Raw genomic sequence first — 16,620 nt, forward strand, 5'->3', positions numbered from 1 at the left:
ATTGGAAACTCCCAATCTGAAAATAGGACTGTGAGACTTATATCCAGAAATTATTTGGATAAAGTTCGTCAATTCAATCCTGCATTTACCATAGTCAGCTCCGACACTCATTTAAGATGATAAAGTTCCACAGGGGATCTACAATTTTAAGATCCGTGACACGTTTAACCACCGAGTGGGTCCTAATTTCTCAAGAAGGGTGTGATTCTGAATACGCACAGATATATAAGTAAGTACGACAGTGTCACTAGAACCCAAAGGAGAATTAAACACAATTCAAACAAAAAATGCAATGAAAAAATATGCGGGAAATAGGGTCACAATACCCATTTGCAAATCTTTGAAGACAGGGGCAGACATTCTGTAGGGCGAGAGCTCCGAGGAGTCAAGTGAGATTCTTATGTACATAATAAGAGACAGAAGAAGTGTCTTCCCTCGCTACAATGATGCTACCTGTATAGATGTCGCAGCAATTTTTAAAGCTGAAAACAAAGCACCACCTGGCCAAATAAATCGTATAGTTTTTTCCAACACTAATAATGTTAAACGCGTATCCATTCTGTCCATTCTATCCAGATCTGTCGTTAGATCCACTTGCTTACCCCCTTATGTTCCCAACCGGAGACTTGGGTTGGGGCCCCTAATTTAAACACGCCTAAAACAGAACGCATCAAAGAAATAATTTAACAATGCTAAAATAATAGTTAGCGATGGTTGGTGTCAAGAGAGGAATTGAGCTACATTAAGTCAAAAGCTCACTTTACAGTGTGTGGTTGATATCTACGTGCTCATAGAGTGCAGCCGCCTACTATAAATAAGAGATAACCAAAGCAGTATGAGAGTATATGTAAATTTAAATATTGTAGATTATTACTTTCATATTTTTTACATCATAATATTTTATATTTCTATAATCAGTCAATAAATTATTTTTAGAGTGACTCTTTGATTAAGATCTTGCTGTTTATGTTTTTTGTTTATTTGTTACCAACAAGTTTCAGTTTTGCTTGATTTCGAGCAATGTGTTATCTAGTTTGAACTAAGCAACAACAAAAAACTATGATATCAAAGTAGGATTGTTTACAGTTACTTATTTGCCACACAGAGTGCTTATTGTTTACAGTACTTTGATGTTTTTAATTTCATGAATCATTTGTGATATTTTACGATTTTTTAACAATTTATTTTTAATTTTTCTATATTGTTTAGGGGAAGTGTTAGAATATTATGGCTATGATAGATGTGTAATACTATAATAATAAAGTATACCGTAAATTTAAAGAAGCAACTTTTATCAAATCGTATACTCCCCCATTGCAAACGCAAAGATTGAGTACGGTAACTAAGCATACTGATAAGCCAATCCCGTACGAAGGACGGGTACTCTGCTAGTATTTTAATATATGTATTTAGCAGATACCCAAATGGTGGCATGAGAGTTTTTAATGCATGATGCTAGACTCAAAATATGTTATAATTTATTGTATTTATTTGTTCTAACTGGCCGCACTACTTGAAAAGCGGCCAGTCAATTTCCAAATACTGTCAATGCATGTAATAAGTTTGTAGGTACTCAATGGAAATAAATTCATTTATTCATAATCAATTTGTTAGGAAACTATGCAGAAAATATGTATGTGTTGCTCTTTCAAATGTATATAAAAAGATTTTATTTTATAAACTTGTTATTTTATTGCAAAACGTTCCTTACTTTCTGAATAGCCCTCATAGATACTAACGTACTGCAGTACTAGTATTTAAAGCACTCTAATCCCTGGGATACTTAGTGATATGTTATAGTACAAGTTAAATTGTACTGAAAAATTACCTTTTATGATCAACTCATGACCCCCATTCCAAGTAGTACCTGTAAAAAACACAAGATTTAGTAAAAGGTTTCAATATAACCTAAAAAACACAAATTATACAATACCAAATGTAATGGAAACCCAACAAAACCCCCTGCCTTACAGGATAAAAGGGTTTTTATGTTTAACTCTTACAAAATATCAAAATATTACAAAAAAGTAAGCACTATTTTTGTAAATTTTACTTTGAAATAAATTTTCAAGGACCGCAATGAAATTTGAAATACAACTTCTTTACAAGACAAAGATGCAGAATTTTGACAAGAAATTTTAAAGAAATGGTTGTACGCTCTATTTCTTGAAGTTCTCTCTTTGTCTAGAAATAAAAAATTTCATTTTAAAATAGTGGCAAATAAACCCCTAAAAAGCTAAGAGAAAACTAATTAAAAATAATGTAAATTATCTATATCTTTAAAAGAGGAACTATGTATGTATATATGTATATACGTTATGGACTCCGAAACCGCTTAACAGATTGTAATAAACTTTTAGGCAAGCATCTTTCAAGGATGGTTTGTGTGAAGTTTGGCGCAGATCCGTCAAAAGGGCTCCGCCCCAGAGGGTTTTAGGTGGGCCAATGTCAGACTTTTTGAACTACAATGTTTACAAATAAATATGACAGCTGTTACTAGGCAACTGTTTTGTAGGTTTGAATAATCAAAACATGGTGTATTCGTTATGATTTTAAATAGTGCCACAATGTTTCCACATAAAGCAGAATAGAAAACTATTTTACTTTTGGATAGGTACAAATATATTAAACCCCAATTGCAGCACATCCCCTGTGCACTCAACAACATTTTCTCCAATGTTAAATATGTAAACATAAAAACCTTTATAAAAGTATTATAAACAATAAAAGGGATGGAAAATAATAGATGTTAAGCGCAGCAACGCGCGCTGGGTAACTGCTAGTAGTAAATAAAACCATAGACAAAAATAATTCAATATACACAGCCGTGCTGCGGTTATGGTTACTATAGGTTCAGGCGCACACCGCTGGGAGCGCCGTGTAGTTACGTAGCGCGTACGCCATAACTACATGCAGGGCCGTGTTAAGGGTCAGTGGAGCCTTGGGCAAACCCAAAAGCAGCGCCCCCTTTATTCCTAGTGCGGGCGGGCGGTGGGCACGCGGTGGGCGCCCCCAAACCTCCGGCGCCCCTGGACATATGCCTAGTCTGCCCGTTTATAAAAGTGGGCCTGACTACATGGCGCTCCCAGCCGTATGTGCCAGTCCGCCAGAACCTATGGTAACCGGAGCACAGCTGACAGTCTATATTTAATTATTTTCGTCTATGATAAAACTAACTAAAAACATTTTTTAAGTGTCAACATTTTCTTGAAGTGGATATAGCATTGGACCACAATTAGTTTGGACTCAAAATTGAAAGTAGTTTGTAAACTAACCACCCTCTCCGAAAATAAGTAGCATTATATCAATTTGCTGGATGTTTTTTTTTTTTTTTTGTTGATTTGAAGACACCAGTGATTTGATCTGCTAGCGAATCTAAGTTCCAATTCATTAACCATCTTTTTTTGTACAACAATTTCTCGTGAAGCACTTTTGTAAAAATAATAACATAGGACTATATACCGTATATTTGTAAAAAGTATCAAATATACCACGTTTTAAGTCACTATTTTCTTAGCGCCTTTGGCAAATTTCAGTAGTCGTTGTAGTGCTAATCAGTGCTCGATTTGCGGGGGAATTGTCAACCTGGTAGGATTGGCAACATCGCAAGTAGTGCTGTTTAGCGCTAGATGTTCCATAAGCTATGGCAGACAGGTGACGCACTCTCGTTTAATTGTGTGCTATTCATGTTGAACAGCACTTCTGAAAGTGTTACCACTTTGCCGCGGCCTGGAGTTAAAGGTGGCCATGGTACACTCTGCTTTTTCCAAAGAAAATATGTATTGATAAGTGATCAATATTTTTCCCAACCTTGTTGACGGTTCCCATACTGGACATTATCCGACTACCGGTACACTACTGGATGGGAAGGTAGCAAATATTCTAACTTTAATTTTAATTGTAGTCTACAAACGTATAAACCTACGTTTATCCAAACGAGTTTGTGATCCAGCTCGACCACCAGCTCAGACTACGTGAATGAGGTGCCATGAGGTAAAAATTATTTCCTTTTTTGTCCCTCTAAACATAAAATTGTTCTTAAAAACTAATTTTCTAGGGTTCAAATTACAAAAAAGGACGACGATGATCCAATTTCCAGTTTCCAACTTATAATTAAAAAATAACATCTTTTTTTTTAAAGTTATAATATGAGAGGTTGACTGCCTCTTTTAACCTTCCATATGAGTACAAGCGTGAACTATACTAATAAAAAAATGGCATGTATAGTACCAGGATCCAAACCCACAACATCGCTGCCTTGGGTCCGAAGTCTGTGACGCTACTGACTGAGCCACCAACAAACTCACTTTTTTACAATAGGTATTTGTTATTTTTAGATTATTTTGTAAACAAAATACTGGACTACTTTTTTACAGCGAAATATCATACCAGGTAAATGGCCAAAGTGACCAAAAATAGGTCTTACCATTTGGCATTTTGATATTTGGTTTCAGTTACCAGGATAACTGACTTTGTAAAAGTGTAAGTACAAATCCTTATGCAAAATGCGCTAAAGGGAGGCATAATGTTACTACTGTAAGGCCTAAGGTCTGTGAATGAGGAAACAAAATTTTAATTGTGGCTCTTTGTTAACTCTATTACTCACAGCATCAATATTCTCATATGATATCAAGGTTTTAATACTATCTCTAATGATTGAAGTTTTCCATTTCTTTACTAGGCCCCCTATGTTGCAAACTGTTCCCGGTCCCCCCTCAGTATTGAAATTGACTAATTTTGGAATGAATTTGTATGACATATTTGTGTCTCTAGAACAAGTGAGAAATTTTAATACTAGCACTAGCATTGTTTAAACTATCTTACTTGAATTTGACTTTGACATTTGTTAAGTTATATGTTGATATCGTTGTCTGACCTCTTTTTGTGACATTACAAACTGTAACAATGAATGAGCAGCTGTCCAAAGTAAGCAGCTGTTTTCATCAGTATTGCCAAAATTGGAAACGGAAATTGAATCACACTAAATTTCTTTACTATGTTACAAACTGTTCCATCAGTATTTAATTGACTAATTTTGGTATGAATTTCGAATTTGTATGGAATTTTTGTTCCTCTACAACAAGTGAGAAATTTTAACACGTTGAGCAGTATTCAAACTATCCATTTGTCATGTTGTTATCTGACCTTTGTGTGATATTACAAACTAACAAACTGTAACAATGAGCAGCTGTTCAATATCATCAGTGTTGCTAAAATTTGAAACTAAAATTGGATCACACTATTAATTGAGTTCGTTCAGTATAAAGTGTTGGCTTGTATGATTGATGGTTAAAGAGAAACAAATATGCTTATTTCAACTTGCATGTGGTTAGTTTGGAGTAAGTAAACTATATTGCAGTTTGTGAATTTACCATGATCAAATGTACCAAATTTATACATCTACAACTAAGCTATTAAAATAACACTAAAACCTCACTTTATTACTTTCCCTGTCTCTGTAGCCTACGGTTAGTAGGCTACATGTTAATCTTAATAATATTAAAATAAGGAATAAATGTGGCATGTTTAAGGAAATATTTCAGTGAAATTTAAGACAACAGAAATTTACTTGGTCTGCAGGTTTGCTGTATGGGGGTTTTAATTTTAGTTCGTACTGTGTGCGAGAGATGCATCTATACTAGAGATAAAGGCGGCCGTGGATATGCCTACCTACGCTAGCGTTTGTTTGCGGTTAAATCAGAATCAGAATGTTTTTATTGCCATAATAATACATAAATGTACAGGTCAAAAGTCACTAAAACTAAACAAGTAAAATCAGACCCATTAAAAACTATTTACATTTAAAAAACGAAGAAACCCTGTAGAATTCCTTATCAACTAAATATTCCCTTAGACCATGCTTAATTTTTTTTAAATCATGTTCGCCCTTGATTGGATTAGGAAGAGAATTAAAAAGACGGATAGTAGGCCAAAGTTCCTTCTAAGATTGAAGCTGTGGTGAGACGACTCTCTAATATGAAACATTGTCGATTTTTTTTAAGAAGGTCAAGGATTCAAAAATAAAAATTGATGGGAAGGTCAGCATATTATTTCTACGAAAACAGATCTTCAAGACTCTCTATATTTTAGGTTGAAGACTAATCTGGTGGCTCTTTTTTGCAGTTTGAATATTTTAATTGGTTTGAAGTTTGTCGTTTCCCCAAACAGGCACACAATATGTAAAAAAGGAAAAGGGGTAAACAATACCGTAATAAGCTGTCAGAAGGACGCGTCTGTCTTGATAACAGGAGAGCCTACGAAGAAGGAAAGCACTGGTACTAAGTATATTGTGAATTTTGTCGATGTGACTGAAAAACTTCGGATTGCTGTCAATGACTACTCCTAAATATGTTACACGAGAAGAAGAAGCAATGTTGATGTTGTCAACAAGTAAATTTAAAGATTCAGATGTGTTAAATGAATTCTGTCGTATACGAAAGTCTAAAAGTGACGTTTTCTGAGGTAACATGTAGAGAGTTAATTCTCGGATAGCCATTGGAAAACAAAATTACTCTCAATAAATGTTTGGATTTCTAGCTGTGTATGATTTGGACTGGAGACGATGAGGGAAGTATAATCAGCAAACAGATGTAACTTTTAATTTGACACTACATGAGGCAGATCATTGATGAACATTAAGAAAAGGACGGGCCCAAGAACGGACCCCTGTGGCACAACTGTACTTACAGTACGTACGCTAATCAGATATCCAACTTATTTGCCTCCGTCCCTTAACATATGAAGACATCCAATCCATAGCTAGGTACTCCTCGGATCCCCAATCTTTCCAGCTTATTTAGAAGTAGGTTGTGGCCAACGACATCAAAAGCTTTTGTAAGGTCAAGGAACAAACCGGAGACACGATTCTTTGCGTCAAGAGAGTTGGAAACCTCTGTAACCAGGCTGAACACAGCATTTAGGGTGGAGTAACCTGAACGAAACCCAAACAGATTTTTGTTGATAACCTTATTGTTATCTAAGAATTGATTTAATCTAGTTAAGAAGATCTTTTCTGTTGCTTTAGAAAATGTTGATAATATAGAGATTGGCCTGAAGTTATTGCAATCGTTCCGGCTTCCTTTTTTCTTATATATTGGCTTGACTATTGAAAGCTTATTTAGTACTGCAGGAAATGTTCCACTCTGGAATGAACATTAGATAGGCTAAGGGAGCGGCAAGTTCTTCAGCATATTTCTTAAGAGTTTTTGATGAGATTTCCCTTCCAGATGAGTTCCAGGTTTTAGAGATCGAATGACATATATTATTTCCTTTGCATTTAGTTGGAGTAAGAAATAGTGATGGTCGGATCATATTACCATCTCTACTCTTCTATGTGCATCGTTCTTTTGCATGTTTTGGGTAGTTTTCTTCCAATGTTAGTAAAGAACTCATTCATTGTATTTGCAACTAAATCCGGAGTATCCAGCAATTTACCATCTGAATCAAACACTGATAATTTACTAAACGGTCTCTTCAATTTATCTGGTCTGAAAGAAGGAAAAATATATACGTCTAATAACACTTATTGTAATAATATATTTACACTTATACTGTTGACTTACAAGACGGTAAATACATAAAAAAGTTGGTAAGTGGTGATCGATTTCGATTGGACACTCCAATCATCATCAGACCCAATAGGCGAATGTGCGAATGCGAATGTGCGAAATGTTAATTCACTTAAACGTGAATTAGAGGTCACCGTTTTATCATACGTGCTGTAAGACATATTACATTTAGTGACTGCCTTGCCCTTGCCCACTGCAACCCCATCTTTGCAAGGCTGGGGATATTCACGGTTTACAGCCATTACATCCTCGTATGCTCACTGATGATCCATGACCACTGCGACAAGTTTCAACTTCGTTCAGCGGTTCATGACCACCAAACAAGGCAGCGCGGGTTGCTTGATGTGCCCAGGGTTAGGCTGACGATATCCCAGAAGAGTTACGACACGGGAGCAATACAAATCTATAACAAACTGCGCAACTCAATCAAACAGCTTAAGCGTAAGCTTTTCCTAAAGAAGCTGGTCCCCTACTCAAGTCAAGAGCCTATTCCCTAAAAGAATTTGTTTAGGGCATTTTCCCAGAATTTTTTGACTGATCCGCCTATCCACATGCCAATGTTGTTAATATGTTTTTGGATTTATGTCAGTTTGTCTAAATGTATATTTCTGATTTTGAAAGTATGACGCCATCAATCTCTTTTGGGTTAAAGATCTTCATCTTTTAGATACGGTAATAGGTAATCTTTATTGCCTGCATGCGAACTATGATTTCGAAAAATATTTTAATCTATTTATAGACTACTTGAATATTTCAGTGCAATTTATTAATAATTGATTTACTATATTGTATTTTTATCAGGTTGGTACAACTTGTGCTAGTTCTAGTCAGCTGTTTACGCTAGTCATGTTTTTATTTCTGCAGTTCTTCTTCTTCTTCCTCGACCTGTCATTGCATTGTTTTGTTTTGGAATTTGGTTTTGGTTTGGATTCTGTTCTGTTGCGTTGCGGTTCAGCGGAATTGCTTGCAATGGAAGTAGGCTCAGCAATGTTTGTCAATTTTGTAATTAATTTTGGGGTTAACTTATAATCGAATAATGCTAACAGCAACGATTTAAAAACAAATTGATTTATTATTAGTACCGTAAAAATTATATTATACAGATTTTTTTACTTGCTTCCGAATATGGCGGATGACGAGGATTCTAAAAAGGCAATAGATATTACTTCCCCTAAGTTTGACCCATTTACAGCCCTATATAGTCGCAATGTTCACTTACCTAGCCCAAATGCACCGATTCTGGACAATATATCAAAGTTTCAAGAAACTAAAGAAGGAATATCATTTACAACGTTTTATAGAAATAAGGTAAGCTAAATGTATAAGTTATAGGCTAGGCCTAGTTGCCTAAGTGGGTAATCTTATAAAGAAGTGGTTTTTGGCCTAGCAATGCTTCCCAAATGATTGACCAGAGAAGGGTTTGGTCATGTGACAAGTATTTAATTTGGCAAATCAATTCATTTAAATAATATTCCTTCAACACACATTTTTTTAATCTCTCAACTAGCCTAAGTTACCTAATTAAGTTAGGGATGTTTTCAAAACATTGATGATGGTTACCGATGTTTTTTGTACCGTACATTGGTGTTTTTGTTGGGTAGACTTCCGTATCTGTTGGCACAAACAACCGAATGAAAATATCAATCAGTTATTCGATATAAATGTTTGGTTAGTTAGGTAAGGTTCACCTAACCAAACGATATATCGAATGAAACAATTGAATAATCGATATTTTCATTCGGTTGTTTGTGTCAACAGATACGAAAGTCTACCCTTTTTGTTAATCATCAATATTTTAGTCAAAAAGTTTGAAGTGACAATGTTTTTGACAACTGGATTGTATTGGCCTAGGCCTATTAAGTAGGCTATGATGAAAATTTTAATAAAGGCTAGGTCTGAACAAGAAATTCAATGTTTGTATTTAGGCCTATTCCATTGAAAGGCTGATGAAATGTTGAATCCTAAATCAAGGTAGGTACTGTACTTTCCTGGGTAAGTTAGGCTTACTTTCCTGTTAAAGGGAACATTCATTATTATCGATGATTTCTTTTCAATATAGCCTACAACCTAGATATTTAATTTTTCGAGTCAATAACTTATACCGATATTAACCCTCTGATTGTCCCTAGTTTTGGCCTTAATGTTTGCCTATTTTTTGCGCATTTGCAAGGTTTTATTAAAACGGATCTGAGAAGCTTAAAAACAATGTTAATTATACTGTTCTATATACCATTTTGTTTGGAAAATCATAGGCTTCAATATTATACATAAAACATATGGAACATTTGTTTCAAACAAATTTTTCAGGTAAAAAAAAAAATATTTTGGAAAATTTAAAAAAAAAAATAAGTTTGCGCTCAATGAAATTGTATAAATTATAGGCCTATAAATATTTGAAAATAGCCACTTTGTTCTAAATTTTATGAGGATTACAAATATATAATAATATAAGGAAGTAGATTTGCAAATAAATAAGTTATGGGCAAAAAACAGATTTCAGTACATAGCGTTTAGCTAAGAATGCATAGCCTAACCATAGCTAGGAATCTGGCTGATAATTTACATCAATATCACTACCTACTTCTTCAGGATCATCAACCAGCCCTTCAAAATCACTTAAATCTTCTTATAATGCACCACGTATATCACTACTTCTAATTTTTAACACTAAAACAATGATAAACGTAATAAAACACATCAGTTATCGGTGCGAGGTTAACCAAGCTGTTTACAAATACGCACGTCAGCTGTCTGCTACAATTATGATCGGCTCGAGAAAAAAAAACGCTTAGAGACAGACCTGGGGAGAAAGCTTAGAATCTGCCAAATAAAACGATACCTAACTCGATCCAGTTCAATCCGATTTTGTCAGTCATAGAGCCTTCGCCGTAAACAGTGTGTGTGAGTCGAAAAATCGACACAAAACACTACACAAAGTGTGTTATGTGTCGATTTTTCAACACATAACACTCAGAGGGTTAACGAGTTGAAACATCAGCTGACAACTACGATAAATATTGTTCACTATCAACAAACAATTAAAAATATATAGGTAAGTTAATTTTAACTTATATTGTAATGAAACTGTTCTAAACTAAGTTAATGTAAACTTAACCTAACTAACCAAACTTGCTGTAACGACTATCCGCAGTACTATCCTGATAATTAGACCAATTCGTAAATTACATGGAAAAAATGTGGTTCAGATTCCACTATAAACTGTAGGTCCCTTAGTTGCCATTAGCTGTATGGGCTATTAATTAACAGCTGTGTCTAAGGAACATGTCGGCCTAGTCACTAACAAGACTACAAGATCGCGCCACTCATCCTTCACTCATATTTGGGTTAAAATACGCACATAGTGGCGTCCCCATCTTAAATAATTGATAAAAACATTTCAAAATTCCATTTGATATTCCCCATGTGCCTTTTCTGTTATAAAACAACATTTTGATATAGTATTGTACAGTTTGGTTAGTTATGTTATGTTAGTTTAACTTAGAACACTTTTATTTCTTAATCCATTAACTTATAGGCTATATTAAGTTATGTTTGCCTTAACAAGTTTAGTTCTCAATTTGTAATTTCATTGCGTTTGAAGCTATTAAAACTGAAGGAATAGCCTATGGATCGTAAAGAAAATATTGATAACTTATAGCCTATCCAAAAGAAATCATTGATAATAATGAATGTTCCCTTTAACAGGAAAGGGTTTCTTTCCTGTTAAGGGGAACATTCATTATTATCAATGATTTCTTTTCGATATATTGGTATTTTTGTTTTCCTTTACCCTTGTTATTCCCTCTGTTTTAATATCTTCAAACGCATTTTATTTACAGACAGACAAACAAGACGTAGCAAATATGTCTAAGTTATACTTGGTTCAATAACCGAGTTATCGAGTTATAACTTAGCTCGTATTAGAGAATGGTACTTAATCTTGTTTAGGCAAAAATAATAGCCTATATTGATTGGACTAAGAAATGAAACTATTCTAAACTAACCTAACATAACTAACCAAACTTGCTGCAGGCTAAGTTACCGTTTCAAAATTCCGTTTGATAACAAGGGTACTTTCCTGACAGCAGTGCCAGATTTACCACTAGGCCGTGGCCTATGGCCGCAAGGAAAGGGGGGTCGCAAAGAATTGACTAAATAAAATCCCAACAAAAATTTTGTTTATCAATTAGGGATGCGATTGCAAGTGACGATGATGATCACTGCCCACAACAGAATTTGCGATTTTGTAGCGGTTGCTTGAGTCGATGATGATGGCCTCATGATCGCGGCCCACGGGAGATGTCCATGAGTTTACCGTGGTCGTGGGTGTCATTGATGATGTCCACCCCCGTAATTGTGACTAACAGATGTTCACGAATTGCTGTAGTCGCGGGTGACAATGATGATGTCCCCGTGATTGTAGTCCATGGTAGACATTGAAATGAAATGAAAATCCTTCTTTATCGATGCGAACTTAGGAACTTGTGGTCCTTTCTTTCAGTTAACCTTACATCTTACAGTTAACGACGTTCACAGGTTTTTTTTTACCGCTATCGCAGGTAACAGAAAAGGCATATGGGGAATAGGCTGTCAAACAAAATTTTGAAATTTTACAGCAAGTTTGGTTAGTTAGGTTAGTTTAAAATAGTTTCATTTCAACATATCTAAGTTAATATTTTTATTATTGTTTGTTGATATTGAACAATATTTATTTATCGTAGTTCTCAGCTGATAAATTTCAATTTGTCAATATCAATTTACCGAATAAAAAAATTAAATATCGATATATCGAAAAGAAATCATTGATGATAATGAATGTTCCCTTTAACAGGAAAGTACCTGAAAAACATATATATAAGTTAATCGCTTAAATAATATCAACTGTGTAATTTGTGTCTAATTAGGCTACATCCATTTCATAGATAATAGCATTTAGATTATTTGCAGTACCGTGACTTGAGTATTAAAATTTAGTTTAATATTAACCACTGACATAACTGTACACTTATATAAACTGAAAGCTCAAGTAGCTATTTGACGTTTTGAATTTATAATGGGCAGTAATAATTAAATGCTACGGAATAGTGAGTTTAAGGATACCTGTAGGCTACTTGGAGTACAGGCCATCCCCCACGCCTCGCGGATCAAACTGGATGTTTCAAGCAACCTCATTATCTACCTGCCAGATTTTTGGATCAGTTTGGATGTTAAAGAACTACCCTCTGACCACGGATCAGTTCGGACACACACCATGTGCATTCATTAGCTATAAGCCAAAAGCTAGGCAGAAAACAGAAGAAAAACTCAAAACAAAATAACATCAGTTTGTTGATGTTTTTGCCCCGAAAACATTAGCCTAACGTTTTTGCAGTAATGTTATCAGTATTCATCGATGGTTGACCCATCGATGCTCATCCCTACACACACAAAGACTCTTGATTCTAACAAAGTAAAACAAACAAAGTAAAACTTGAAATATTTTAGCTCACTTGTAGACTACTGTCTGCCAACATTTTTATGAGTTTATAATAATCATTAGTGTTATTCAGGATAGCGAGTTAAGTTATAGGCCTGGCACTTGATATCATAAGCACATTACAAAAGCATTTAATAAAAATAGCCATTACAAACAAGCCCGATATAACATAAAACCGCCTTTACACCAGAGTTATTAACAAATCAACTTGTTTATGTTATCAACTAAAGTTACGGTAATAACAACAGTTATTAACAAATGTTATTTATTTACCACATTTTTTCTGAGGTGTTGCCTTCCGGATTACTTAACCTCTAGATTAGTACCACATTTTGTTTGACTTGTAACTTTTGCTATTAACATTTTGCTACTTCCACATAAGTTCCCACGACAAATGTGTCAAGTGAGCACTGAGCAGGATGAGTGTAAGAATCTTGCTGTGGCTGCCTGTTTGATTTTGGCGAATCAGAGGTAGGCCTAATCAAGAAGATTCTGGGTTAAGTCTTCTCGTTCTCTTGAGACAAGAACTAGATGTGAAAGTGACATGTTACATTACCTTACCCTCTGGCGCTACAGCCCACGATGAGCCTTGGCCTCCACCACAATTTGTCTCCAATCTTCTCTATGTCTTGCTCTCTGTCTCCAATTCCCAATTCTCATAATTCTCAAATCCTCCTCAACATCCTGCAGCCATCTTCTCCTAGGACGGCCTCTCTTTCTTGTTCCGTAGATTTGACCATCCAGTAATTTTAGAGGCATTCTTTCATTACCCATTCTCACTACATGACCTAACTCTCAGCCTCATTGATTTTATCACTCTAACTACATCCTCTCCATGAATTAGATCATCCAGCTCCTTATTATTTCTTATTCTATATTGCTCCCCTTCTTTTACGGCACCAAAGATTCGTCTTAATATTCTTCTTTCAAAAACTCTTAGGGCATTAGCATCGGAGCATAGCAATGTCCATGTTTCTGCCGCATAGGTTACAACAGGTCTAATTAAGGTTCTATACAACTTTAATTTATTTTGTCTGCTTAACAACCTAGATTTTAGAAGTTTCTGGTGAGCAAAATAGACCCTGTTACCACTCATTATCCGGTTTTGGATTTCACTGCTTATTTCGTTTTCATTATTTATGGATAACCCAAGATATGTAAACTCCAAATTTCCTATTTCCAATGGGCATCCTCTTCGCCTCTCTTCTGACACTATTCATGTATATATTTCTAATGTTCTTGATGAATAAAGATAATTTGAATTGAATTGAATTCAGGGTTGCCACCAGCCATGAAAACCTTGAAAAGCTTGAATTATGTATGAATTCTTGTGACCATGAAAAAAGGCATGGATTTCTCCAGTGGACCATGAATTTTCAAAATCAGGAACAATTATTCAACCAATACCATTAAATATTCCAAATAAAAAATATTTCATATTTAAAAACAGTCTATAGAAACGAACACCATGAAAATACTGTTTGGAGATGATTATTTAACATGTTCCACGATCAGAAACAATTGCTTAGTTCATTCCAAGTCATCCAAAGATGCTGATGTCAGCTGAGACTTCCCGAGGACTGTATATGGCTCGAAAAATCATTAGTAGGCCTACCCCCGCGTTTGAAAAAGGGGAATGGAACTTAAATCACAACAACAGAAGTTTTATACCATGCACTGAATTGAAACGGGGTGCACAATAAAACCGAATTTCCGACTCTGGTGCCTAATTTTTTTAGCTTTTTTGATAAAACCATCATATCTTGTGGAATAAGATAAACCAGAACGTACATTTTATGACAATTATGTAAGGGGATAACAGGACTTTTTTGGCTGGTTGAGTGGGATTTTTGTTTTATTCCAGTGGAAAGACTGAATCAGACCTTGACTTAATATATTTTACAATTCTTCCCCAATATCTCTTATAGGATAGCTGGACCTGTTTTGTTTTCAATTTTGTTTTGAATGTTTATAATTTACTCTAAAAAGTTGTATAAAAGTAACACACAAAGAAACTGCCTCTTTAACATCAGTTTATGGAATCAGCAAAACTCAATTGTGTTGAAATTGTATAAGCGCATCGACCATGAATTTTTTTAAACTACCAATGAAAACCATGAATTCTGCATGAATTTTATCATCCCACTATGGTGGCAACCCTGGAATTGAATTGAATTGATATCTTTAAATATTTTGTTTTGCCTTCGTTTATGCACACTGCACAGTCCCATCTTTGAGGTCTCTTCATTTAGTTGAAAGTGACATGTTGCAAGATTTAAAAGATGATGACTTAGATCATTTGTCTAGTGAGTTAAAGTGTGACGGGGACTTCAAGAACTTCCTACGAATGGCTAGTTTTGACTTTGAATATTTGATTCAAATGTTGGGTCACCAAATTTCCAAACAGGACCCGAACTATCAGAACACAATACCAGTTAACAAAAAGTTGCAGTAACTTTTTTGAGCGAAGCTCACTTTCCCTCACTTTGTAACTTCTTTGTAAGAGCATCAGAATGTAATGGATTGACCAATTGATATGAAATTTGGCCAACAGCTAAAGAATACTGAGCACAATGTTTAGGTAAAAAATATTTGAAGATTTCCTTCTGGATTTTATTTTATATGTCACGCAATTTCGCTTGTTATTTTAATGTAAGTTGAAAGAAAAATTATATTGGGTTTATGACATATGGGTTTATCTCGTTTAATTTAAATAAGATAAACATATGTTAATTGTTTCATTGTTTGTAACTGTTTTGTTTACATTTCAATGTTTACTTTCATCCTAGGTTAGTTGGAATGTAACAGTTTATCAATGGAAGTAACAGTTTTGCTGTATTTTATTTGAGGAATGTTGATTGCACGAGTACATCCCGCTATGCGCATTTACAAAGTACAAGCAAATGGTCAGGATGGCCAGTTTCACTACAAAGGTAACATCATTAATGTTGAGCAAGATATTAATGAAATAGCATCTATCTTACCTATACACTGCCCAAAAACTTCAAAGTTATCATTGTCCAACGTCAAGGCGTCTTTGGCCATATCGATTTCAAAGTTCGACGTGAATACTACATCAAGCACTTATTTGGCTGAAGGCAAATAACCCAATCATTTTTGGCATAACCATTAGTGATGAAGCGCTACACAACTACCAGTCAATGATTTTGTTCACATGAGAGTACCGTGTGTATGTGAAAACCAAGAAAGTACTGATGAAATCGAAGAAGACCAAGTTGAAGAAACATCGGTGCCTATGATTGCGCTGTCTCGTCAAAGGGATCACATTCAGAGACTAATGTGGCCGACCGGAACACTGTTGAAAGGGAACATATTGTAGGTTGTTAGCTGCATTAGCCATTGACAATCTTTAAATAATGCTTCGCTCATTTATGCGTCTAAAGTGTAACGGCAGACCACCCTAGTTAATAGTGTGTTAGACTTATATTGTATCAATTGGACCTCACCGGCAAGTTTATAAACTTGGTGAGGCCAAGCTGTTGTAATTTTCATAATAAATATATTTGTATTTGTATTTTATAACTGACTCCATTCTGTACAAAATGTGCAATATGA

At 35.0% G+C, this 16,620-nt stretch overlaps 2 protein-coding genes across 7 annotated transcripts in view; one reads left to right on the plus strand and one right to left on the minus strand.

The window, feature by feature from the left end:
• Window positions 1-16,620, minus strand: part of LOC128993476 (ecdysone-induced protein 74EF) — a 372,841-nt gene that overhangs the window by 190,930 nt on the left and 165,291 nt on the right. The window contains exon 1 of one of the 6 annotated variants that reach the window (XM_054417392.1): window positions 1,829-1,867. The exons of the other annotated variants lie outside the window; for them this stretch is intronic. The gene's annotated coding sequence lies outside the window, so the exon portion shown is untranslated. Of the gene's footprint in view, window positions 1-1,828; window positions 1,868-16,620 lie in introns of those variants that run through there. 6 annotated transcript variants of the gene reach the window in all.
• Window positions 8,509-16,620, plus strand: part of LOC128993478 (U7 snRNA-associated Sm-like protein LSm11) — a 45,089-nt gene continuing 36,977 nt past the window's right edge. The window contains exon 1 of the mRNA XM_054417397.1: window positions 8,509-8,876. Coding sequence (XP_054273372.1) covers window positions 8,694-8,876 — 183 coding nt within the window. The 5' untranslated portion in view covers window positions 8,509-8,693. The remainder of the gene's footprint in view (window positions 8,877-16,620) is intronic.

This window comes from Macrosteles quadrilineatus, unplaced genomic scaffold, assembly GCF_028750875.1.
Source record: "Macrosteles quadrilineatus isolate MER2022 unplaced genomic scaffold, UCM_ALF_1.0 Scaffold_4__1_contigs__length_99947679, whole genome shotgun sequence".
Classification (NCBI taxonomy): Eukaryota; Metazoa; Arthropoda; class Insecta; order Hemiptera; family Cicadellidae; genus Macrosteles; species Macrosteles quadrilineatus.